Source organism: Micromys minutus (assembly GCF_963924665.1).
Source record: "Micromys minutus genome assembly, chromosome: 10".
NCBI lineage: Eukaryota > Metazoa > Chordata > Mammalia > Rodentia > Muridae > Micromys > Micromys minutus.
The window spans coordinates 8,217,268-8,242,467 of record NC_137979.1 but is presented as its reverse complement, the minus strand read 5'-3'; the positions used below and the strand labels follow the sequence as shown (position 1 = coordinate 8,242,467).

The 25,200-nt window shown below is 45.6% G+C and overlaps 1 protein-coding gene across 2 annotated transcripts in view; it reads left to right on the top strand.

The window, feature by feature from the left end:
• Nucleotides 1-2,853: 2,853 nt before the first annotated feature.
• Nucleotides 2,854-25,200, top strand: part of GLRA1 (glycine receptor alpha 1) — a gene marked incomplete at both ends in the record, with an annotated part of 95,408 nt that continues 73,061 nt past the window's right edge. For both annotated transcript variants that reach the window (XM_080923816.1, XM_080923815.1), the window contains one exon: nucleotides 2,854-2,909. In XM_080923816.1, coding sequence (XP_080779942.1) covers nucleotides 2,854-2,909 — 56 coding nt within the window. The remainder of the gene's footprint in view (nucleotides 2,910-25,200) is intronic.

The following is a 25,200-nucleotide window of genomic DNA, read 5'->3' as shown; positions in this document are numbered from 1 at the left end:
ATGTGACACAAACATGCATATATGAATACATAAATATATGTGGACAGAAACCAATTACAAACAGAAATGCATAAACACAAATAAACTCTTCAAGTTCACTTTAGAATTAATGTAGAAGACAGCTCAAGAATAAATTATACACATGGGAGTATACACACTTATTAGGCTAGGCATGGTAGTGCATGGTTTTGGTCCCAGCACTCAGAAGGCAGAATTGGGTAGATCTCTATGAGTTTAAGGCCAGCTTGGTCTACATATCTAGTTCCAGTCCTAAGTTCTATGCCAGCTAAGGCAACATAATGAGGCAGAGAGAGAGAGAGAGAGAGAGAGAGAGAGAGAGAGAGAGAGAGAGAGAGAGAGAGAACCCTGGTGTAAGAAAGCCATTAAAGAGTTCTTCTGGCACCTGCTTTTTCAGTACATGAGTCTCATCCTGAGCTGGGAAAGAAAGTTTCTCTTGGGAAAAGACCTGAACTTGCAGAGAACCGAGAATCATTGCCACAAGTAAGAAATTCCTGTCTATGCTGGGTAGATAGAAGGCCTGCCTTCCTTAGGAAGCACTGAAACGGAGAGCCCCCAGAATCCAGTGAGTTCCAGCAGTCCAGAAAATCCTGCAGAGGCTATTAATCCACTAAAGTCCCCTAGCTGGGAGAAAATCTGATTAACTCTACCTCTCCAGATGGGCTCAACTGTGAAATGTATATCTCATTTCTGAAAGTCAGATAAAGTAGAGAAAAAGGCAGGGGAAGAAGAATTGGGGAGGGGGTGCTATAGGAACAAGATGCACACTTGCATTCCTTGGCTCTCCCTTTCATTTGGAGCTCAGTTTTCCCAGTCTGTATGATGTAAATCAAATGCCCTCTGTTCAGATGGAAGAGTGGATCTTCTATCTCTTTCAAAATAGTCAGGCAGGTCAGCTCCCCTTTAACCCTAGAAACTAAGAAATTTTTTTCCTGAATGTCCCCACCACAGTGATCCTGGAAGGAGACTTACTCTATTCCTTAAGTTTTCTGGGCTCAAATATTATACCTTCAGCACTTAAACAAGCAAAATTGAGGAATCGTGTTCCACTGACTCTTTTAAAATGGAAACAGACGCAGAGACCAGCAGTCAAACACTAGAGCGAGCTTGGGGAGTCTTATAGGAGAGTACGGGGAAATTTTGAGGGAGCCAGAGTCAAGGACACCACAAGGAAACCTAAAGAGTCAACTACCCTGGGCCCATGGAGGCTCAGAGAGACTGAACCACCAACCAAAGAGCATGAATGAGCTGGAGCCAGGCTCCCTGCCCATATCTAGCAGATGTGCATCTTGATCTCCATGTGGGTCTCTGAACAACTGGAGCAGCAGGCGCTGTCTCTGACTCGGTTGTCTATCTTTGGATACCTTCCCCTAACTAGGTTGCCTTGTCTGACCTCAGTAGAAGAGGATGCTCTTAGTCCTGCTGTGGCCTCATATGTCAGGGCCGTCTGGTACCTATGAGAGGCATTTCCTTCTCTGATGAGGGGATGTGAGAGTGGGACTTGGAGGAGAGGAGGAAGGGGAGGCTGCGATTGGGATGTAAAATGAATAAACAAATTAATGAAAAAAGGATAAACTGAGTTTGCCTGAGCACATCTGGACTGAGGCTCATGTTGTTTTACTTACATACAGCTTTTTTTTTTTTTTAATTAAGGCAAGGATTTTGAAAGACTTAAAAGATAAAATCCATGACCTCTCTGGAGCAACAAAAGACCTGCAAAGACCCTAAGGCCTGGGAAGTGCCGGAGGCTGGTCTCTGCCAGCACTCCAAGGGTTAAACTCAACCCAGAGCCTAACATGCAATTGGCCGAACCTGGAGAGAAGATATGGTTTTCGCAGCTGCGGGCCAATGAACACCCCGAGTGGGAGGGTTTGAAGCTTCTAAGGAGTTTTTCCCCCCATTTTTCCCTCTCCACCCCCTCCCGTTCGTCCTCGCCCCCACCATCCGCTACACCGCCAGTTTGTTAAATTAATGCAGTAAGAAAGTCTGAAGATCTGAAGGAGTCTGGCCAGAAGAAGATGGGTGAGCTTAGAAATTCGAGATGCCTCTAAAAGCTTGGGCTCTTGAGCACTGCTGGGAAGCCATGAACCCCAGCAGCCCCTGAAAGTTGTGGTGGGCTCTCCTGCTCCTGCAGCCCCAAGCAATGGGACACCTTTTCTGCAGCGATCCTAACTTATTCGGCGGGGACCAGAGAACACGGACTGCAAGGCGACAGCAGACAGGAACGGAGGCAGGGGAACGAGATTCCGGGACTCGGTCGCGATGCGCCAGCCTGGCACACTCTCCGACATCTAACTGAAGCCAGCGCCGTCACCTGCTCCACCCCCCCCCAACCCCTAAAACCCCTCGGGCCAGCCCAGGGCCAGAAAGAAGATGCCAGCCGGTTCTAAGAGTCCGAGGCCAGGGCTCTGATCCCCACGGATTTCTTCATCTCATGGAGCTGGACATCTCGACAAAAATACAAGGGTAAAAAGAAGAAGAAGAAAGAAAGAAAAAAAGAAAGAAAAGGAAAGAAGAAAATATACCCACCCCCAAACGTGCCTCCCAGCGCCGCAGGGAGCCTCCAGCGAGTTGTGCCTCAGCCGCGCTCTTCCCGCCCGCAGCCGGACTGGACGCTCTCCGTGGTGCTGAACCTGCACGACCGCCGCTGTCCGCGGTACCTTAGCTGCCTGGCTGCAATTCTCCCCCGGCTCTGCCACCTCTTCCCTCTACTCCCTGCCCCCTTGAACATCTGGATTATCACCCCCAGTGGCGCTCTCCGGCTTCGTAAGTGTCCACGGGAAACATTTTTGCACCCCAATAACTCGTGGACTTTACAGCACAAGAATCTGGAAGATGTACAGCTTCAACACTCTGCGATTCTACCTTTGGGAGACCATTATATTCTTCAGGTATGTGATTTTCTATACTGACCACTATTCTTATGGTGCAAAAGAGGTTCGAGAAGAGTAGAGAGGCTGACTCTGCCGCGGCCTCGTCATTTGGGGAAGGGGTGCTGTGTGCTGAAGGCCCTTCCATCCCTCTCCTTCCCCCACCCCCCACCCGCAGGGTGTCTGGCTGGTGCGTGTAGGTCCCAGACAGTGGCTTCACCGGCAGCGGTTTGCCTGTGTTTTACGGTCTGTCTGCCTGCTGCACTCCCCGAAAAACTGACCCTCCAGCCCCCTTGCCCCTCTGCTCGTTACCCTTCACTCGACTGAGGACTTAAGGGGAAGCTTTTCGAGTTTTTTAGTTTAATTGGGACCGCATTCTCTCAAACCGCAGTGCTGGAAACCCCGGGTCTCCCGTCTGGGAGTGAAGTGACAACTAGTGGTGACGCGGAAGGTTGCAGTTGGACTGGCTGGGCACAAAACGGAGTATTCTGTCTCTCTTTTTGTTGTTTTTCATCGGGGTCAGGGGTTTCTGTATTTAAAGCTAGGGAATGGCGCGGTTATGGCCTCAGCTTGCAAAGCCCTAACTTAAGTGCAGATTAGGCTTATTTAAGAATAGATACAAGAAAAGATTTTCCTTTTAAAACTTTGACTCCATCCTCCCTGATACACACTTCTTTCCAAACTCTTAGAGTGGACCCTCCGCTACTCCAAAGGGCAGTTCTTATTTATGAATGGATGCCTATTCCTGCTGCCATAACTAGGCCCCTCACACCCACCCACTGACTCCTAATTCTCTGCTTACAGGCTTGGCATTCTTGTGTTAGTCCAAGTGAGAAGTGAAAAATTACATCTTTGGGAAGCATTGAAACAGATAGGCCTTTTGTAAGTGGGCAAATCATGCCATCTTCAGAGGTGGTGATGATAAATTCCATCTATTGGAATTGAAAGATATTCTTCTCAGCTCTGCAGAGATCGTTAATCTTCCTCATTCTAGCGTGTCTGCTCCTAATGTTTTACCACTGTGGTGAGTTAATAGGCATTTGAAAAAAAAAAAAAAAAAAAAAAAACCCACTCCGCTTGTTCTAAAAACTAAGCGACCACCAAATCAGATCTCTTCTGAAGGTAAAACAGAATGGAAGTTTGATTTTACTACACTGCAAAGTGGTGCTGGTTTGACTGGTCCATTGGTTGGTGGTACAAACGAGGCCTTCTCTGCCAAGTGACAGTTTCTGAATCTGAGCCTCTCTTTGTGTTTTTTTTTTCCCCTCTAGAGATGATGAAGAAAAGACACCCCCTCCCTTTCCAGGGTTACCCACTGCTAAAGCTTTTAATGCCCCTTAAAATAATTCTTTAGCATCCCACTGTCCCAACCACAGTTTAGAATGTAAATAGTCAAATATTTTTTTAAGTCCAACATTTCAGGGTCTTGTGAGATTTACCTAATTCGTGGGGTAGGTGAGGTGGGAGGACTAGAAGAGTCTTGTCCTCTACCCACCCCCATTCCTTTATTTTTTAATGCAATCCTTGATTTTTCCCCTCCCAGACATGAGCTTTCACAAAAAGGAGAATCGGTCTAAAGGTCTGCATTGTAATCGCTCGGATAAGGGTGAGGCTCCGCTGTGTTAATTCCTCAAGTGAACTGGTGGTGGCCCAGCAGAGTCCCTTCCCCTGTATGGGTGAAGGCACACGCAAACAGCAGTGGGCATGGTCGAGAGCTCGCTGTGCTCGTGAGGAAACAAGAGACATGACCAGAGAGATCCGGATGACGCTGCCGCAGCAGGGGCAGCAAGAGGACGGCTGCTTCATCTCGGGAGTTAATGTTCAAACCCTTTGCAATTTCCCAGAGGGATGAAGCAAAGGGGGTCACAAGGGAGTTAACCAGGGAAGATGCCCTTGTCCAAATAGCATTTGCGTCTCTAATTCTTCCAACTTTTAAATTGTAGGTGAGACATACAAAAAAAGCCTTAAAATTGAGGGTAAGCGGAGGCCGGCAGTTCCCTTGCAGGTTACGTGAGAATAGCGACTCCTTCTCACCAAGTGACGGGCTTGGGGTTGGAATGAGCCAGTGTATATTCCCAAATCAAGGGAGGCTTGTCACTCACCTGTTTGAGATTGCGGGGGAAACATGGGGACCGCCAGGGTGCTACCTAAGCGGCTGCCGCATCGCATCTGTGAGCAACTAGCGAAGCAGCAACATCAACAACAAAACAAACAAAAACAGCTGAAGTGGGTGGTGCCGGAGCCTCACGTGCTACCAATGCAGGAAGTGAACAGAGGCCTTGGGAGGGCAGATGGGGTCCCAGGAGACAGCGCCAATGCAGCGTTCGTTGACCGTATCCCCACAAATACATGGAAGCAATTTGTCTGAAGTTCCTGCTTTCATGTTAAACAGGCTAACATTCTAAATTTGATATGCGACATCCTGTGATCCAATAACATCAATTTTGTGCCGCTTAGAGGTCAGGGCTTTATATCTACATGGGCTAAAACTAATATTCAATTTTTGATTAATTACTTAATACTGGAAACATATTCCCTTTTCAACCCAACTTTAAACCAAAGAGAACATAGATTTGATCCCCAGAGCCCTGACAGAGGCTTATAGCAAGGATGAGACTAATACAAGCTGAACAATTCCTCGCCCCCTCAATAACTCAGACAAACATGATCTATAAAAATGTTTCTCAGCCCCTGCCCTTTTGGCATTTTGATCTCTGTAATTCTTTGTCATGACATCTGCCCTGTGCACTGTAGCAGTCCGTCTGGTGCCGGTAGCATTTTGCTCCCTGATCATGACAAACAAAAATGTCTCCAGACACTGCAAACTACCCCAGGGCACAGCGTGAAGAGACAGGATTTTCCAAGTTTTGAATAACAACAAAAATAAATAACTTTTAATCAGCTTCTCTGATGCACTGACTGCCGTAATAAAAAAGTCGAGTTTGCTTGAGGTAAGAACCCCTGGGAGAATACAGGGCATGTCCCACTGAAATTGAAAGGGATCCAGTTTGGGCTTCAGCAAAGAACAAATACAGAAAGTGTGAATGAAATGACGGGTCATTTCCCCAGGAGATCATCACTTTTTTCCTTGTGTACCCCTTCCGGTGCCCATCCCGGTAGATCATGCCTTGTACTGAGGTTTTAGACCCTGAATGCCAGTCACTTCCCAAGATCAAAACCTTAAAATGAAGATGTTTCTGTCAATACTGGGATGAGAAAGAAGTTGGGAAACACATTGTTTCTTATCTCTATCACTATGAAAAGATAAATGACTATTTTCCTGAGATAGGCCCTCTTGCAAAGGTTCCCAAGCTTGCCAAGAAGGTCAGACAACCACCTTGATCTTTCCCCCTGGTAACAGCTATGTTCTCCCCAAGTCCTTCCCACTGTATTTTGGGGTACTGCAGAATGCATCTTGAAGTTCCTGAAATGACCCAAGGACTTTTTCCTAAGGAACTAAGCCTGTGGGGCAAGTCTGCATCAGGGACAACCAAACTGTCAATCAGCCCACCTGCCCTCTGGAGGCTTAGGTAAAAATGGGAAAGAAATGTCATGGTTTCATTCCCAACCAGCAGTTTGAGCAAAGCCAATAAGTGAAACTATAAATCTGCACATAATATCTGCATATTTGGGAAATTGGGAAGGACCCACCTGGGACATGTGGGAAATTTATCTTAGGGATGGTCTTGTGAAAAGCAGCAACTAAATGAGACAAGGGAGAGAGTGGAACAGCTATGGTCCGTGGGTTCTGACTTCCAGAGTCAGCTCTGTTCTCATCCTGCGGCACAGTCCTAAGAAGGTCCTCCCATGTGGGGATTCTATTTTCAACTCAGATGGCCAAACCCAACTTTTGCTAGTTACCTTCAGCCTCTAAGCAACCCATTATCAAAGACAGGGCTCCATTTTCACGAAGGTTCCGGATGAATTAGCCCCAGTGGCTACCCTGCCTTCAACCCTTCACCAGGTATTAACTAGTCGTGTGATCGTGTGTCCCATTCAAACCCAGCTATTCTGCAGGGACACATGCCATCCCTGCAGAGGGGAACCTTTCCTCCTACAGTGGGGGGTCTGCAATGCTTGCCTCCAGGCAGTCCGTGTACAGAGCCCCATGACAGCGCTACACTGATGTGGTGCCATTAACTGTATATCCTTCATCAGCTGGCAGAAGCCAATATGATTTCTAAGATGGATGGTACTGTCTCCTATAAGCCCTGCTCGAAGGTTCTTCTGCAGGGTTTTAGGTGTGCTGGAGAGAGTGCAACCTCAGCTGAAGCAGACCTGGGACCTGGAATTTAACTATTTCAGCATGACCTTGAGAACACTCTGTGACTCTTCTGCGTCTCACCATGCTCTCGTATAAAATGAAAGGATGCTAACAATCACAGTCAGAAATTTTGAGAGGTTCTGTTTGCGGTGACCTTCTCCCAATCCCTCCCCATAATAGTACAGTTAGGTTAAAGTCATTGCAGCATGTCCCAACTATTTATCAAAATAATAATAGTAATAATAATAATAATAATAATAATAATAATAATAGCTGTAGCCAGCTACCCCCAGCCTCAGAAGTCAGAAAGAATTGAGGACCCCAACCAACTACTTTCCTCTAGGAACAAGTAGCTTCCCCGAGGTGGACGTGATGGCTGACAAAGACTAGTTTTACCCTCCTAGGCCAAGAAATGTTCTGAGTGGTGAGACACTCCACCACTGCTTTATTTGAAAAATGATTTGAGAAAGTCAGATTATCTTCTTTCTTTCAGTGACTGTTTAACATTTATGCTCCCCGCAACATAAAGCCTAATTTTTTGGTTGCTTACTGAACCCATCCTTGACCTGCTTGTCCGTTGTCATTAGTCGAGAGGATAGACCACTGTTAGAAACTATCACAGCACAAGCAATGACCCTCACTGAGTTGACCTAAGATAAAACCGATGGTGTTTCCTAGTCAGCCCATAGGGTTTGGGCAGAGGGAAATACAAAACTGGCTATAGTCTCTGAAACATCTTATGTAGATTCCAAGAATTCTTTAAGATAGCATGTTCTCTGATGTACCCATGGCCTCCATATTGGAAACATTAAATTTGATTTAGCCCATGCAACTGCAAGAGCATAGATTTCTTTTTCATGCACACAGAAATTCTGGCTCAAGGGAACTGAGAACTTTCTGGAATCTCTAGTAAGTGGTGCAGGAGTTGCCATAATGGTCATGGAAGTCAGGAAAGGGGACTAGAATCTACCTGCCAGGGGAATATAAACATTCACACCACTTCAATACATCATGACTTTGTGAGTGATTTCTTGCAGAAGAATAACGGAAATGCAGGTCAGAAACAAGCCTGACAATGCTTACAGCGCCTCTTGTTCTGACTCCTAAATTGCCTCCTGAAACTTTGGGGCTCTAGATCAGGCCAAGAGCACACACTTGGTGATATTTTTCTCATTCTTCAAAATAGATCAGATAAGAAGTAAATTGGGCAATGAACCCTACATGCACACAATGTGGCAGAGGATCATTAAAAGGAAGCCGCCTTAGTTATATAAAAACCTGCATTTAAGGAAGGAAATGGGCTTCAGAATGCACCAGAAGGACATAGCGGAAAATTTACCAGTCTACAAATAAAGCCACGGGCACCATTATCATTCCTGGCACTTACAGCCTCTCTGCCCTGAACTCCAGCTGTCTCCCACAAACCCATTCCCCGTTAAGCCTAACACACAACCGAAGACACGACAGGGTGCCAGCAACTTCATTGAGAAAACAGTTAGAAGGGAACTGTGGTTGGAGGCTAGGAGAGGGGGCTTAGCCACACAGAGCCCAGACTCTGGAATGTGAGCCCTCAAGAGGGGTGCCTGCGGCACCAAAGCTTTTGAAATGGTGTCTAAAGATGCCTTTGTGGTTTTCTGAAGTTGATATTGTCTGAAGCTAATTCAGCACAATTAGATTATCACTCTCGGCCTTTGGATCTGCCTGTTCGGTAGGATCTGTTACTAAATGAGTTTACCGTCTTAACCGGGTGCTGTTGACAACTGTGAATCCCAGCCATGAAGTGAGCAGCAGTCCTCTCTCCCTCTTGCCTCCGGTATGAAGGAAACCCACAGGCCACCCCAGCCAGATCCCATCCTCCTGAGCTACACCCACCCAGTCATTGCAGAGGACCACACTGTTCCCCCAAGTTAAGAAGTCTAAAGCAACATGATCTCTGAGCAGATCTCAAAACTAGTTGAGAAAGGCTTGTCAGAGAGACAGATCCCAAGAAACTGAGAGGTTCGAACTTACATACAGTGTTCTAATTAGTAAATAACACTGCGTGCAGAGGCAATAGCCAATACTGGAGGTGATGGAGACACTTAGGGGACCGATAACCTCACAAGTGCCTACAGATCTCTAAACCCTTCACAATGTATACCTATGTACAGCTTTGTATGTGTCAGTCAAACATGAAGATAGTTTAAAATTTAAACAGTTGGGGGTGCGAAGTGGCTCTGTGGGAAGAGTGTTGAATACAGTCCCTGGTGTCACAAAGTAGCAACATTTTAAAAGTAAAGATTCCCCACCAGACTATGGAGTCAGGCTTTCCCGGGATGGAACCAGAGACTGAATTGCTCACAGAGGCCTTTAAGTGGAAGCTTTTCAAACTTCTGGTGCACAGCAGGTGCCAAGAGCCTTTCAGAGGTCTGGGGACTGAGAGTCAGTCTTTCTGCATGCCCGCTCATGGCCCAGAGGCTAACATGGCTAGAAGGTGGGAGTAACAAGGCCCTGGGTCACCCCGACTGAGGCCACATGTGAAGAAGCTTTCACATTGCAGATAAAAAAGAAAAGATAAAGAAGTTGCTTGAAGGGGTCAGGACTCGCCAACCCATCAGTCACACATCATTCCTGAAGTTTCTTCCCTGTGTGTTGTGCACAAAGCCTGTCTGCCCTGATGATGTCATGGCGTCTCCCTTCATTCCTTGCAGTGCTGTCTCCCTTTCCTAAACATAAGCACAACTCAAGACAAAGCTTCTCTCCTGAGCACCCCGGAGATGGAGATGCAGTCCCCGAGTCCTTGTGCACCTGCAGCTGTCATTCAGTAACCGGATGCAGAAAGAGAGGGGCACCCAATGTTTGGGAATGGCATCCAGGCCCCAGAGGACTTAGGACACTGCAGTAGCATCTCGGGGGACTGCGGTAGGAGTGAATCTGATGTCAGAAGAGACTCGGGGGAATCAGGTCACTCGCCTTCTTAGGCACCTGATCCGGCATTCACTAGAGGCTTGCTTGGGACTCCCAGAGATTTGGAATCTGCACCATGCCACCATTGTTCTGACCCCAGGACCATGTCCTTCTGTCTGCACCTCTTTGACTTAAATACCTGCCCAGAGAGTCTGTTGCTACCTCATACCCATAAGAGCAGCTGCTCTGTCCTGTGTGTGTCGCTATGTGTTCCCTTCTGCAACCCTCCGCAGCTCCAGAGGATTGCAGCAAGCCGCCCTGCTCTTGCAGTAGCACCTCAGTTTGCAGAGGAAGCTGCCCAATCACCAAATCACATTAAAACCAGTTCCAGGACCCCACAGCAGAAACGAGGGAACTGAGGCTTAGAAAGAAAATGTGGTTAGCCTTTGGGTGATGCAAGAAACCTGGCTGATTATCAAAGGGTAAAGCCAGGTGCTGTAATGTGCACCTGTAATCCCAGCACTGGGGACCCTGAGAAAGAAGGACATGAGTTCAAAACCACCTGGCCTACATAATGAGGAGGAGTTGGCAATTTCCCATCAGGCCTTGGAGATTACAGAGCCTTATTGTGCATTCTTCTTAGGAGGTAGACATTCTTCCTCTTGTTCTTAAATACTTTTTAAATGACCATACTCATTCATTTTATGCACACGTATGTGTGTGTGCAAACATGCACATGCCACAGCACAGGGTATGAAGGTTACAGGGCAACTTGCAAGAGTCTGTTCTCTCCTTTCACCCTGTGGGTCCCACAGCTCAAACTCAAGTTGCCAGACTTAGTGGTGAGCACTTTGACCACCTTGGCCATCTCACTGGCTCTGCCGAATCACTTTAACCATTTAATATATGCACACATCCTCATTTTTAGACAGGCTAATGTTAAGAAGAAGCCAGATATTCTTGCTTAAAACAACAGTGACTTTAACTCCTCAAACTCACATTCCTGAAATGCTAGGAGCCTTTCCTCTCTACCATGGATCAAAGAAGAGGTACCTGTGATCGCAGCATTTGGAAAGCTGAGGCAGAAGGATTACCATGTATTCAAGGGCAGCCTGGATTGCATAGTGAGTTCTAGGCCAGCCTAGAGCGGGGGTATAAAAGCCTGTTCTTTTCAACCCTAAGAAGGAAAAGAAAAGGGAAGAAAGAAAGAAGAGGGAGGGTGAGAGAAAGGGAGGGAGGAGGGAGGGAGGGAGGGAGGGAAGGAGAGGGAGAGAGAGAGAGAGAGAGAGAGAGAGAGAGAGAGAGAGAGAGAGAGAGAGAGAGCACAAATTTCTTTTGATAGTGTGCCCTAAACCCTTTCAGCTGATTTCTTCCTTGGCCATTATGCTCATACATTGCACACAGATATACATATCTGTGTAAGTATCAAGCTGTGTACTCTGTATACCATCATCCGAAAAACCACATTACCAGAGGAACTCTGCTGTCTTGTGAGGTGTCCAGGTGTCCCCACCTGCTACAGCATCAGTTTCACTTCGGTCCTTGCTCACCGCAAGACCATCGCTGTTCTGGGTGTCCCTTCTTTCCTAGGCTCCTCCATATTGCTATGCATTGACACTGTTTAGTCAGGCCTAAATTATGAGTCTTTGCAAACACGCATGGCATTTTCCCAGAGGAAGAAGGAACTGGGGAAAAGGAACCTCCTCCAGTGCTTGCAGAATACACATTTCACACAGATGTTTGATAGTGCTGCATAAATACCCTTCCTTGGCCTTCTCTCTGCCCTCATGATGTTCCATGCTGGGTAGCAACAGCAAATTAACAATAATCATTAGTATTTATCGAGTGCTTATTGAAGGCTGGGTATGGTGCTGACAGCATGTGCCTTGTCTCACAATTCCCACAGAAATCCTAATATGCAGGTACTATTTAACACAACCACCACCACCCCCATTTTATAGGTGACAAAATTGAGGCCTAAAAATGATTGTGTAACTTTCCTAAGTGACAACTGGTACTCTAGAAAGCAATTGGAAGGCTGGCTATGTGGCTCAGTTGGGAGAGTACTTGCCTAATACACACAAGGCTCTGGGTTTTATCACTTGCCTTTATCCCTTTACCTAGTAAAGCATGGTAATGGTACACACTTGTAATCCAACTACTTGGGAAGTAGAATCAGGAGTTCAAGTCATTCTTAGCTACAGAGCAAGCATGAGGCCAGACTGGTCTATATGTTACCTTATTTCAGAACAAAAGAAACAAAAAGAAGGAAGGAAGGAAGGAAGGAAGGAAGGAAGGAAATAGGGAAGAAAGAAAGAGAAGATAGGGAAAAGAAGGGTAAGGGAAGGGAAGGGAGGGAAGAAGAGAGGATAGAGAGAAGAGAGAAAGGAGGGGAGACAACAGGAGGGAAAAAAAGAGATGGAGGAAATGGAAAGGAATAGGAGGGGAGGAAAGGGGAGGGGAGAAGGAAGAAGGGGGAGATGAGAGAAAGAGTGGGGGAGACAGGGAAGGAAGGGCACTACCTTTGATCCCACACTTCACCAGGGTGGAATCGGGAGACACTGAAGCAGATGAGGAAGATGGATGAGACAAGTTTTGTCTGTCAAAAGAATCAAGAGCCAATTCCTTGCAGGTGTGTAGAGATCATAACCAGATCCTTGACCTGTACACACATGTGAGTTTCCAGCCTTCATCCCACCCACAGGAGGAATGCTGGCTACTGTCCAGCCCCACGTGCAGGGCTAAGGCTACAGTTATTTCTATGAGTGTGAATGCTTTCTCCCACTGCACCTTTTCTTCTTTGTCCCCAAATCATCTGAGTGGAAGAGCTATCTAGCTGATGGCAGCAAGTTCTTGATTAAGAGCCCAAGCAGAGAAGTGAGCACTCTAGTCTGGGAACGAATATTAAGAACTATTGGTCTCCTGTTTGAAGACCAACATTGTGTGCAGCCACACAGCCTAACTCCCTCGTTGGAGGATCAAGTATCCTTAGTGCACCCTTCGCTTCTGGATGAGAGTTTGGAGAGGAAAGCCTGCCTCAGGTGCTATCCACCTCACCCTATGCCTCTGAATTTGGCTGCCAGAAAAACAGAGCCAACAGTCTCTTTAAAACCTCTCTAGACCAGGAGGCTGGGTGACCAGGTGCCACAGGTGGATGGGACAATCAATTCACAGGGGGTGCACAAGGATGAAGGCAGCCCTCCTGAGTCACCCTGGATCTACCACCTGTTCTTAGCACTTCTCCGAGTGACATCCCCCATTAGCCTCTAGCAGGCCAGAAGTGGAAGGAAAACCATCAATACACACCAAGTCTCTGCCAATCAACTTTTGGAACAAACCTGCTGCTGTGTTCCTTTATCTTTTATTGTTGTTATAAACATTGTAATTTGTTTTCATTAAGCAACATAAGAAAGAATGCTGAGGACCAAGAGACACAGGATTCTTATTCCCTGGGATGAATCATGTAACAGTTTGATATCCATCCCCTCTAAGCCTGTGGGCTCCTCAGAGCTATGCTGTTAATCCAAACCTGTTATTCATCCCAATGCATGGATGAGCTTCAAGAATCTTCCTAGAACCACCCAATCTGGACCAGGCAATCCTAGACTAGATAGCAAGGGGTCTGCCTTCAGAAACCGTTTTTGTTTTTTTGGTTTTTTTTTTTTTTTTTTTGGTTTTTTTTTTTTTGTTTTGTTTTTTGGTTTGTTTGTTTTTGTTTTTTGTTTTTTTTGTTGTTGTTTTTTTTTTGTTGTTTTTTTTTTTTTTTTGCTATGGTGCTACAGTTTGGGTCATACAGAAATGGTGTTCATCTCAGTCCTGCAGCCTGTAGCGTGCAGGACCACCATGGCTCCAGTAGCTATACTGACGTTCCCTTGAGCACGCCAGGTCTTTACCTGATACCTTCCAGCTTCTGCCATGACGCTCCCACCTCTGTCTCTATGTCCTTTACATCACACAAACCAACTCCCAAACCAAAGTTGTCCATGAATCCCTGCTTCAGACCCAAGGTGGACCCCAGTCCCCTGCATAAAACTGGAAAGGAAACACCACTTTCAGAGGTGCTCAAAACAGCTCTGGGTTGGAATGTGGCTGTCCAGATCCTGCTTTCCTTGTTGTGAGATCCCGGCCATTTCTCAGCCTTTTTCTATCTCAAGTTTCCTGTCGTTGAGGGGCTGGGGGATGTAGCTCAGTTAGTCTATCTGATATCAAGCTTGCCATCCCAGCACTCAGGAAGTGGCGGCACAAAGGCCAAGAGTTCAAAGTCATCCTGGGCTACATCATAAGTTCCCAGCCAGACTACATGAAACTATCTCAAAAGCAATCTGAAAAGCTAGCTATAGTGACTTAAATTCATTCTAAACACTTTTAATTCTTTTATGTAAACAAATATAAGCCTTCAACATACAGTAACTCTCTCTCCACACCTGAGATCCTACCTATACCTAAAGATCTAGCTTCACTTCCTTCATGGGCATCCCCTGGGTAGCTACTGTCCCTACCACCAACTGAGCTTGAAATCAATCACCTTTCAAACATCCGTGGCTGAAGAGATGGCTTGTCCATCAAGAAGCGCACACTCAAGCCTACAGCTAGTGGTACCTGCCTTTAATCCCTGCACTAGAAAGGCAAATTCAGGTGGATCTCAGGGAGTTCAAAGCCAGCCTGGTCTACAGAGAGTTTTTCCAGATTAGCCAGGACTACACAGAGGAACTTGTCTTGAAAAACAAAACAAACAACAACAACAAAAAAAAAAAACACAAAGAAGAGCACACACCACTCTTCCAAAGGACCTGAGTTCGAGTCCCAGCACCTTCATCAAGGGTTTCATAATCACCTGTAACTCCAGTTCCAAGAGAATCTGACATTTTGGCCTCTGTAGGCACCCCAACACACAGTGACACATACACTCAATCAAAAATAATGAAAGTCAAAAATAAAAATATCTTTAAGTCCTTGAAAATGTAAGCATCACCCCTAGCCCTCAGTTTGGGCAAAGCAGCTTCCAGGCATCTCTAGCCTTTCTAGCTTCATCACTGGGATAAAAACCACTCAAGAACCAAGCTGCTTCCCTTGGTGCCTCCCAAAGTTTCAACTTGCCCTTCTGGCCCCTCATGAGCTGTGCCATCCCTGTGGCTTCTGGTATATCATACACAGTGTTTGTTTCTCTGTCCGTATGTGTCTGTTCACAGTGCCCTGTCACTGGGTAGGCATAAGTCCAGGACCTGGAGGATTCCATTCAACCCACCCTAAAGTGCCACTGCTGTGTCTCACCATAATCCCTTTCTGCTTCCGTGTGTGAGTCACAGAGAGAGGATGAATTAAAAGGTGGCTCCATCCTGGCTCTGACACAGCTGTAAGTCCTTCAGGCTTTGTCTCACAGCCCGCCAGGGCCTGTCTGAGCTCGGGGCCTCCCCAAATATCTAAGTCATTGCAGATAAGATAAAGTTGCTTCCCATAATGAGCCCAGACTTGCAGAAAAGCCACATCCAGGGAAGAAAACAAACTTTCCAAGGTGGTCTTCTCATACTATCGTGAAGGCATGTGATGTCATCAGAAATGGTGTCATGTGTAAAGAAGACATGGACGTCCTTGGAGGTAGCTTCCTCTCTGCCTTTAAATAGCTACTAGAAGAGAAAATTTTCCTACAAACAAAGGGACACGGTGTTGTCTGGAAAGAAGGGCTTGGCACCTAAAAACCTACACTTCCTGAAAGGTAGTTACGAAGCTAAGTGGATCTCAGATTGAATCACCTGGAGGTCAGGGCTGGCCTGGTCTTCCACTAGCAAGCTCTGCTGTGCATGCACACACATATGTGTTGTGCATGTGTGTAAAAGCCAGGGTACAGGTATCAACCACCCTCTTTTTTTGACATAGAGTCTCTTACTGGGTAGGAACTCACCAAGTAGACTAGACTGGCTAGCCAGTGAGTCATCACAGGGATCCTCATGTCTCCACCTCCTCAGTGCTAGGATTATATAAGCACAGGCCACCACACATGGCTTTTCCTTAATGTGGGTTCTGGGGATGAAGCTCAGGGTCCTGATGCTTATGAGGCAAGCACTCTACCTACTGAGCCATCTCCGCAGCCCTCTGCTGTAACTGAGTCTTGCGTTTCCCACATCTAAGATGAGCTGAGACCACATTCAGATGATGGCCCTTCCAGCTGCCATGGCATAAGGGCTTCATTTCAGCTGGTAGCAGGAGGCCCTGGTAATGCCATGTGTTGGGTGTGGAGCAAGATTGTTTGAAGGATTCTGATGCCAGCATTGTTCTCCTCTGTGACGTGAAACTAGTAATCTCTATCTGACAAATCACCATTTATGTCGAATGACAGGTGGCCAGCAGAGTACTGCCTGCGGTACCTGGACATTGTGTAAAGCAAGAAAGCCAGTACAATGACCATTTACAGAGGGCAGGGTGCCAAGTGTGGGTAGAGCATAGAGGAATCCAACAGGCTGGAGGCAGGGAGACAGTATAAAGATGGCGACAGTTTCATGAGACTCTGGATAGTTAAACTGGGCCATAGGAAATGACTAATTCACAGGGAGCAATGAACGCAGAGAAAAAGCTGAATGGGAGAGAAAGAATGACTCTGAGCCCAAGGACAAGAGTGGACAGTTCTAGGCTCTGTCACCCAGCTTCAGCCTGCTCACACTCTGCCTGTCCGCTCCCAGTGGCCTTCTATTCAGCTGAAAGTGGGTCACTTCTTCACTCTGGAAAAAAATAAAAGCAATACTGAATAGAAGCAGGCTATTGTGCTAAGTTACAGGAGAGGCACATGGACGGGCAGAGCTCTGGCCTCAGAACACCCTCTCCTAGAGAGGCTTAGGTACCAAGCCAAATGAACAACAGAGTAAATGAGTCTGTGGCTCAGTCACTGATGGGTTTGCTGCACGGACATGAGGACCTGATTTTGACCCCTAAAATGTGCATAGAAAGCTGGGTACAGTGTGGAGCCTGAAGAGGCAGACAAGAGAACACCCAGCTGGCCAGTCAGGCCAATTTGGTGACCTCTGGGTTTAGTGAAAGACCCTATCTCAAAAAATAATGTGGAGATGCATACACACACACCTGCATATACACACACATACCTGTACACACACACCTGCATACACATACTTGCACACACATACCTGTACACACATAGCTGCATACACACATACACACCTGCATACACACATACCACACCTACACACACATACCTCCACATACATGCCTACGCACATATACCTGCACACTGACCTGCATACATACACACGTACCCAAATACACACACAGATAGCACACAGTACCTACACACTCACTTGCATACACACACACACACACACACACACACACACCTGTACACACATGCCTGCACATACATACCTGCACACACACAGACCTGCATACTCACACACATACCTGCACACACGAGGACAAGTATATAACAGAAATACAGTAATTTCAGAGTCTGGTAGCATTACAAAACCAATGAAACAAGAGAATGGACCAGAGCTCACAAAGGTTCGCCTCCAGGTACCTACTCTTTCACCCGTGCTCCTCTTCTCTCTGAGCCTATGACACAGGAAAACGGGCAGATAGGAGAAAAGTACATTTTCCTACAGATGAGGAGGTTAAGAGACTGACAAGAGACCAATGCCACATGACCAGAAAGAAGCACAAAGTGATCCCATTCCATGAGGGAAGTCAAAATAGCCAAGGTAGGGACAATGAGATGGCTCTGGGGGCAAAGACACTTTTCTTCAAGCTTCACCTCCTGAGTTTGATGCCAGAACCCACATGGAGGAAAGATATAACTGATTCCACAAGTTATCCTCTGATAGCCATACACACACGCACATACACACACACACACACACACACACACACACACATACATACATGCATACTTACATGTGTACATACACACATAAACATACATACATATACATACATAAATGTAATAAAAATCTGTTTACTATTCAAGGTAAATGATGAGATTGAATGTGAAACTCAAGCATCAAAGAAGAATATTTGATAATAGCAAAAAAAGCTTTCATTTTTTAATGTGGCTAAGTGTTCTCATGTGAGGGGGTAAAATACATAGATATGGACCCAAATTTGTTTATAGTCACTGTCTCTTGAGAATGAGACTATGGGAGACTCTTATTCCTGAGATTAAATGGTTCTACAATGCTTGAATGTTTCACAGTAATACAAACTATTTTTTAAAGTAAATTTATTTTTTAAAGACAGGGCTTCTCTGGGTATTCCTAAATGTCCTAGAACTCACTTTGTAGACCAGGCTGGCCTCAAACTCACAAAAATGCGCCTTCCTCTGCCTCCCACGTGCTGGAGTTAAAAGCCTGGGCCACCTCATCCAGCTGAAATAAAACGTATTTGAAGGAGGAAAGAAAATCAGAGAGTATAGGCTTCAAGGTGTGTGATGGAGGCAGACACCCATCATGGGAGGGTAAAGACAACCTGAAAGAGAAAAGGCAGATCCAAAGTGGTGACAGCTGAGTTAGCTGCGTTTCCCCTAGAGTAAATGAACCTGAAGGCTGAGACTCTTTGGTGTGTTTGCAGAGATTCTTTTCTGAGCAACTCAAAGCCGCTTTTCCTGTTGAAGTCATGATGATAGAAGTACAGTCATCGGAAGATGGTAGGCCATATATTTGGGTTTTTAACTTATTGATTTTGTGTCTTGGTGTATGTATGCACATATGAGCTTGGATATGGGTGTACATATGTCTACATATATACGTATGTATACATACACATGTATACATATGGATCCCAGAGGACACCTTAGTTGTAGTTCATCATAATCTATGAGACTCTAAGACAGCCTTGCTAGGGAGCCCTGGGAATCTTCCTGTCTCTGCTTCCCCAGGGCTATAATGACAAGCACATGCTAGAAAGTAATGAAGGCAGATGAAAACAAAGTTGTGGCCAAGATACATTCTTAATGATGTAACTGGAGTCTTACCTGATATGAAGGGCTACTTCATAAAACCTTCAAAGAGAGGAGTGATGGGAGATGGAACAAGAACTAAGCCAAAGAAGGAAAAAATTCTCTTGCCCGGTGCCTCCCATTCCAAGGGAGAACTGAGGCCACAGGAAAAGGCCCTTCTCCAAAAACACAATGGATTAGTATCCAGACTAAACTAGAACCTAGGATGCCATGTCTCATTCCCATGACAACATTCCACATCATCGAACAAGATTTCTGCATAGTGAAGATATGGGGTCATCATCAAGAATGACAGTTTCTAAATGTCTACAATTCCCATGGGCAAGAATTCCCCTAAGTAAGACTTCTTATAATAAGTAGCACTAGCAAATAATACGTGTGTACAGCCCTCCACATGTCAGGAAGTCTTTGAATGCCCCGTGTAACAAGATGTGTGTATATCTCCTTGGCCAAGCACCTACTTAGCAAGTGCAAAGGTCTAGGTGAAGTCCCTAGCACCCTAACCAGATAAGAACTCCAGGTATACAACTATTTAATTTACTAGCAACCGATGAAGTAGGACCTACTATCACCCCCATTTTTGGGATGAAGAGACTAAGCTGGGATTTTAACCAACACAGGACTCCTTTAATTCAGCTTACTTATTCTTAGTTGTACTGGGTCTATGTGGTGCCGGGGATCCAACCTCCAGTCCTCTGCATTCTGGGGAAGCACTCTACCAAAAACTGAACTGCATCTTCAGCCTTCTTGCTTGTTTTTTAATGTTTTTTTAATAAAAATTTGTATAAATGAGTGGTTTGCTTACATGTATGTCTGTGTTCCATGTGCATGCCTGGAGCCCAGGTAGGCCAGAAGAGGGCACTAGATCCCCTGGAACTGGAGTTGGTCAAGAACTGCTATGGGAGTGAAGGGAACTGAACCTGCGTTCCAAATCTTGTGGTACTAGATTAAAAAAAAAAGTTGGAGTTTGTTGTAGCAGAACTTGGGTGGGAGAAAGCCTGCCACCAAATTACCTCCTTCCTTTCCCACTAGACAAGTCTGTGATTTGGGGAAAACCTCTTACTTTTCCCCCTCCTGGGATCTTCCTTTCTTCCATCCTCAGGAGGCAAAGGCAGACAGATCTCTGAGTTCGAGTCCAACCTGATCTACAGAGTGAGTTCCAGGATAGCCATGGCTATACAGAGAAAAAAATAATAAAGAAGGAAAAAAATAAAGAAGACACCATGTTGGTACAGGAAATTGAACTTAGGTTCTCTGGCAGAGCAGTAAGCACTAAGACCCTCAAAGGGTAATATTTAATTAGTGCATTAGAAAAATACACATGTGCATAGTAGAGGCCTGGTCCCAGAACCCTTCATCTCTGCTGTCCTCTGTAGATCACAGGGCTGAATAAAATTCCAGCTCCTATTTGAACAGTGGCCAGAAACTCACCCAGCCTCAGGCAGCCTCTTCCATTATGGGAAAGCTGCGACAGTGAGACTATCCTATCCTCAGGTGCATGAAGCAGCCACACTCAGAGTCCCATTCGCTTTGCCTGGCTGCTTGGAACAAGCCTACAAAACTACAGAAGCAGAACACTCTTGGGGCTGGGGAGGTAGCTCAGTCAGGAATGTGCCTGTTGTATAAGCATAAGGACCTAGGGTGTGATCCAGACAGCCTGCATAAAGAGTCTGGTGTGATGGCTCACACTTGTAATCCCAACACAGAAGATGCTGAGGGAAGCAGATCCCTGGCCTACTAGGAGAACCCTACGCCAATGAGACCCTGTCTCAAAAAATCAAGGTGGATAATACCTGAGGGATGATGACTGGGGTTGACCTTTTGTCTCCACATATAACCACATATCACAAATACACACACATATAAACAAAGACACACATGGAAACATACACACACACACACACAGGCCATGTAACTTCCTGACACATCACTTCTTGCCTCTTGCAGCTTAGTCACATCCTCTGTACAACAGGAATACAAACACATACCTCCCAGAGCATCTTGCAGAAGAAAAATAGCTAATATTTGCAAACGGCTTAACTCTGTGCCTGGAAAAATAGAAAAAAGACTTCCAGACCATTGTTTCATTAAGTCAGGTCCCTGCTTCCCCACAACAGCCCAGCACAGGGTCCCTTTTGCCCAAGTCTTCTCTCAGCCAAACATCCAGAGTCCCTAATTATTCCTTATAGGTCAATTTCAAGTTTGTTTACCAGCCCGGTTGTTCCTTTCTGGATCTGGTCCAGATGCTAATATCCCTCTTAAAATGCAGGGCCTACAACCGAACACAATAAATTAGCCAAGATTTAAAGTGGAGCCCACATCCAGCAGTCCCTGCCCTCCCTGCCTCTTACAGGCCTTAGATTCCCCTGGGGTTCTCAGAATGAAGAGTCCTAATCTAGGCTGGAATCAAATTGCAATGAAGGCCACCTACTCCTTCTGCATGGATCTGAACTCAGGGCGGTAGCTATCAGACAAAACAAGCTGTCTATCTATGCTCAGCAGTACAGTCAGCACCAAAGAAATATTTTCTTATTTAACCATAACAATCCCAGAGGATGCTCTGTTAGTAGCCTTATTTCCCTGCTAATAAATAGTCCTATGAGACCAAAGGGACTTGCCCAAGGTCACTGTGTAGTGGGTTCTGCGCATGGTCTTCCTGTGTCTTAAGTGTTCAAGGACATGAGGACTATAAGGATGAAAAGGCTGAAAAATGAGAGCAGAGGGATTCAGTAGAGAAAGCGACACAATGCACCACACCATGTGGGCATCCGGACCATCTGCCATAGAGGCCACCCGATTCTCGTGAGCATGCGTCAGTGACTACGGTTACCTGGGCAATAGGAGCAAGTGCCTGAGAAGGCAAGTTAGAGGGGTCATCTCCCTTCTTGTCAACCTGCACTATGGAAAACTCAGAGAGAATTCTAATGTTCTGCTCGAGATGGTGCTGAAAGTCAGATGGGGTGGGGGCTCCATCTCACTGTTACAGCTCCTAACTCAGAAACATGCCCAAGCCATGGACTCGCCAGTTTTGTTTCTACTACAGGAGCAGAAATTTGTCCCAGTGGGACTTTCAGCATGACACTTGCTTGTTTGGGGTTTTGTTTGTTTGTTTGTTTGTATGTTTGTTTGTTTTAAGATTTATTTATTATATGAATACACTGTGGCTGTCTTCAGACACACCAGAAGAGGGCATCAGATCCCATTACAGATGGTTAAGAACCACCTTGTGGTTGCTGGGATTTGAACTCAGAACCTCTGGAAGAGCAGTCAGTGCTCTTAACCACTGAGCCATCTCTCCAGCCCTCAGCATGACTCGTAACGAACTTGAAAAATACTGCCAAAAGATTTTTAGTTTGCTGTTCAAAAGAGATACTGAGGCATGTGGCTATTTGAGCAGCAGATTCATCAAAAGTTACTAATGCTGTAGATATCCAGACAACAGAAGCATGATGGTATCTCTTAGGTGCGTTCGTCCACATGACAGGGGAGGTCCCTTTCTGTATGTACACTTTAGAGAAAGGGGTAGGGAGTCTATTGAACTGTCTCTTATTTAGCCCCAGTCGGTCATTGTGTAGTTAGCCAATGAGTAGTCAGTTAAAGAATGTCAGGTGATTGACAGACATTTTTCTTGGCTTTCCATTACTGGGGCTCCTCAGGCCAAAGGAAGTAAGAATCTAGAGGGACAACTTACTTTAGTTTGCAAACTAAATAATTACTATAGCTACTGGAATTACCATAGCTTATCAAAAATGGAGGAGCTTTTCAAAATGGTGTGGCCCATTTTCTGTGGTGATCCACAGAAGGACCAGGGAATGTAGAGAGACAGAGAGGCAGACAGAAAGACAGAGACAGACAGATATAGAAAGTCAGATAGACAGAGAGAGAGAGAGAGAGAGAGAGAGAGAGAGAGAGAGAGAGAGAGAGAGAGACTGGCATGTGCTGCCATTTAAGCACATTCTAGAATCATTGAGCATGAGTCTAAAGATTTGGTAATGGGGATTGGGGGAGATTCTCGTCCAGAATCTCCCATGAAAATCTCAGAAACTAAAAAATCTATATAAAGGAAAGAAAAACTAGAAGAAATTTACCAGTATGCCATCCAAAGAATTTTGGATCATGGGGTTGTAGGCACAGGACCAAGATGGGTTCCATCTTTATTGAGTCCTCGTAGGGCTTTTCCAACATCTGTCCATTGCCGCCATCACTGGAAGAAAATGCCACTGCACCACGCAGATCTGAAGGCCAGCAGCTAGCTCATGGCTGGGCATTTTTGCCACCAAACAGCATCTCACACTGAGTGGTGCAGGAGCAATGACTGCCCTCTCATCACCAGATCGCCACCTTTTTTAGAAAAATGTTAACATAAGACTATTAACTCACTCTTCGGCAGAGAAATTACTAAGTGCGCAGCAGAATAACCACCTGAAAGATGCGTGATACTTCTAGATGGGAGGAGGCATTGCCCTGGGAGATTCCAGGGTAGAGCACAGAGAAGATTCCAGAAATTTCTAGAAAGCCCTCCAGGTTTCACCATCACAGAGCCGAGATCAGCCAACTCTGTTTGGGTTGAAGGCTGTTTAACACTGATGACATAGGAGCATTCTGATGTTGATCATACAAATTGAAAAAAAAAATAGGAATACTTGTTCTGTAAAAACCTACCTCTACCCCAGTTAAAAGCAAGTACTCTGTCTTCATTTCACAAGTCTAGAAGGAACAAAACCTTAGCATGATCAGCCTGAAACAGCCACCCAGCTACTCCACAGCAGAGCAAGAGTCTGGTGCTTAACTTCTGCTCAAAACTTATTATTTTTATTTTCATGCAAGTTCTTTATTTCTTCAGGTTTCCCAGTGGAGCAGATTTCAGTAAAAGAGAAACCTGGGGAGGTGTGCTGGAAGTCTAGGGAGAGGGAAGAAATGGTCTTTCTAGAGCATAAGATTAACAGAGTTTTAGCCATGCCCAAGCACCTGATGTCACAGCTGCTTCTATAACCTGGCTAAAGTCCAGAGCGTGTCATGTGATGAACACATCACCTTCTAAGTGAAAAGTATTTGCTATATGTTACTCTGCAAGAGAAATATTCGTAGACTGGCAGCACAGCTCCATAAAGTGCAGAAGGACATGTGTTCAATTCCCGAAGCTCAGGAAGGAATGAAGAAGGCCACGTTACTCATGGATCCAGTACTGGGAAGGCAGAGATGGAGACAAGATCCCTGGACTTCACTAGCCAGCTGGCCTTCTCTAACCAATGAGCTCTGGCCAGAGAGGCACTATTTCAAAAATTAAAATTTAGACATCACCTAGGGCCAACAAGCCAAGATTGTCCTCTGACTTCCACACATGCAGAAATACACATGCGTACACACAAATCGTGATCTACGGTGTGTTTGTCATCATGTTTGGCTACAACAAAATATCCGCCATTTTGGAGAATGAGAGAGAGAAACAGCAGGAGAGAGTATGCTGTGCTCCGAAACTAGCTTTTATTTGTATAGTATTTTACATTGTCTTCAACAAGTGTGTGTGTGTGTGTGTGTGTGTGTGTGTGTGTGTGTGTGTGTGTGTCCATGTGTGAGCTTGCTCTCGTGTGTGAGGGCAGCAGGCATACACTTGCCAAGGTGCATGTTTGAAGGTCAGAGGACAACTTCAGATGCTGCTTTTTGTCTTCTACCTTTTTGAGACAATCTCTGATTTGCTATGGCATGGACCAGTCCAACTGTCCCACAAGCGTCCTGAGAGTCTCCTGTCTCCACCTCCCGTCCTGTGACAGGGACACTCATGTTACAAATGAGCACAACCATGCTTAGCTTAACAAGGATTCTGGGGATTCGAACTCAGGTTCTTGCACCAGGGCAACAAGTACTTCTAAACCCTGAGTCATCTCTCCAGCCACAATACAATTAACTTCATGTCTGGTACTTTATAGCCGCCCAGCGAGGACCAGCAGCAGGTAGTCGTTTTTAAACTCTGTTCCACGAACTACTCAGACATGTAATAAGTACGCTATAATTATTTTTAGTAAGTAAATAAATGAACTAATGAACTTAACACTATCTCAAACTCGATGGTTATTAACTTGAAGTGCCTAATAAAGAAAACCCTTGACTAATCTCAGAAATTAACATTTGTTTCCACAACATTGGTTAAAAAAAAAAAAAGAACCTGGGATCTTTTGTCATTAAACAGCTGACTTTGGTAAGGGCAG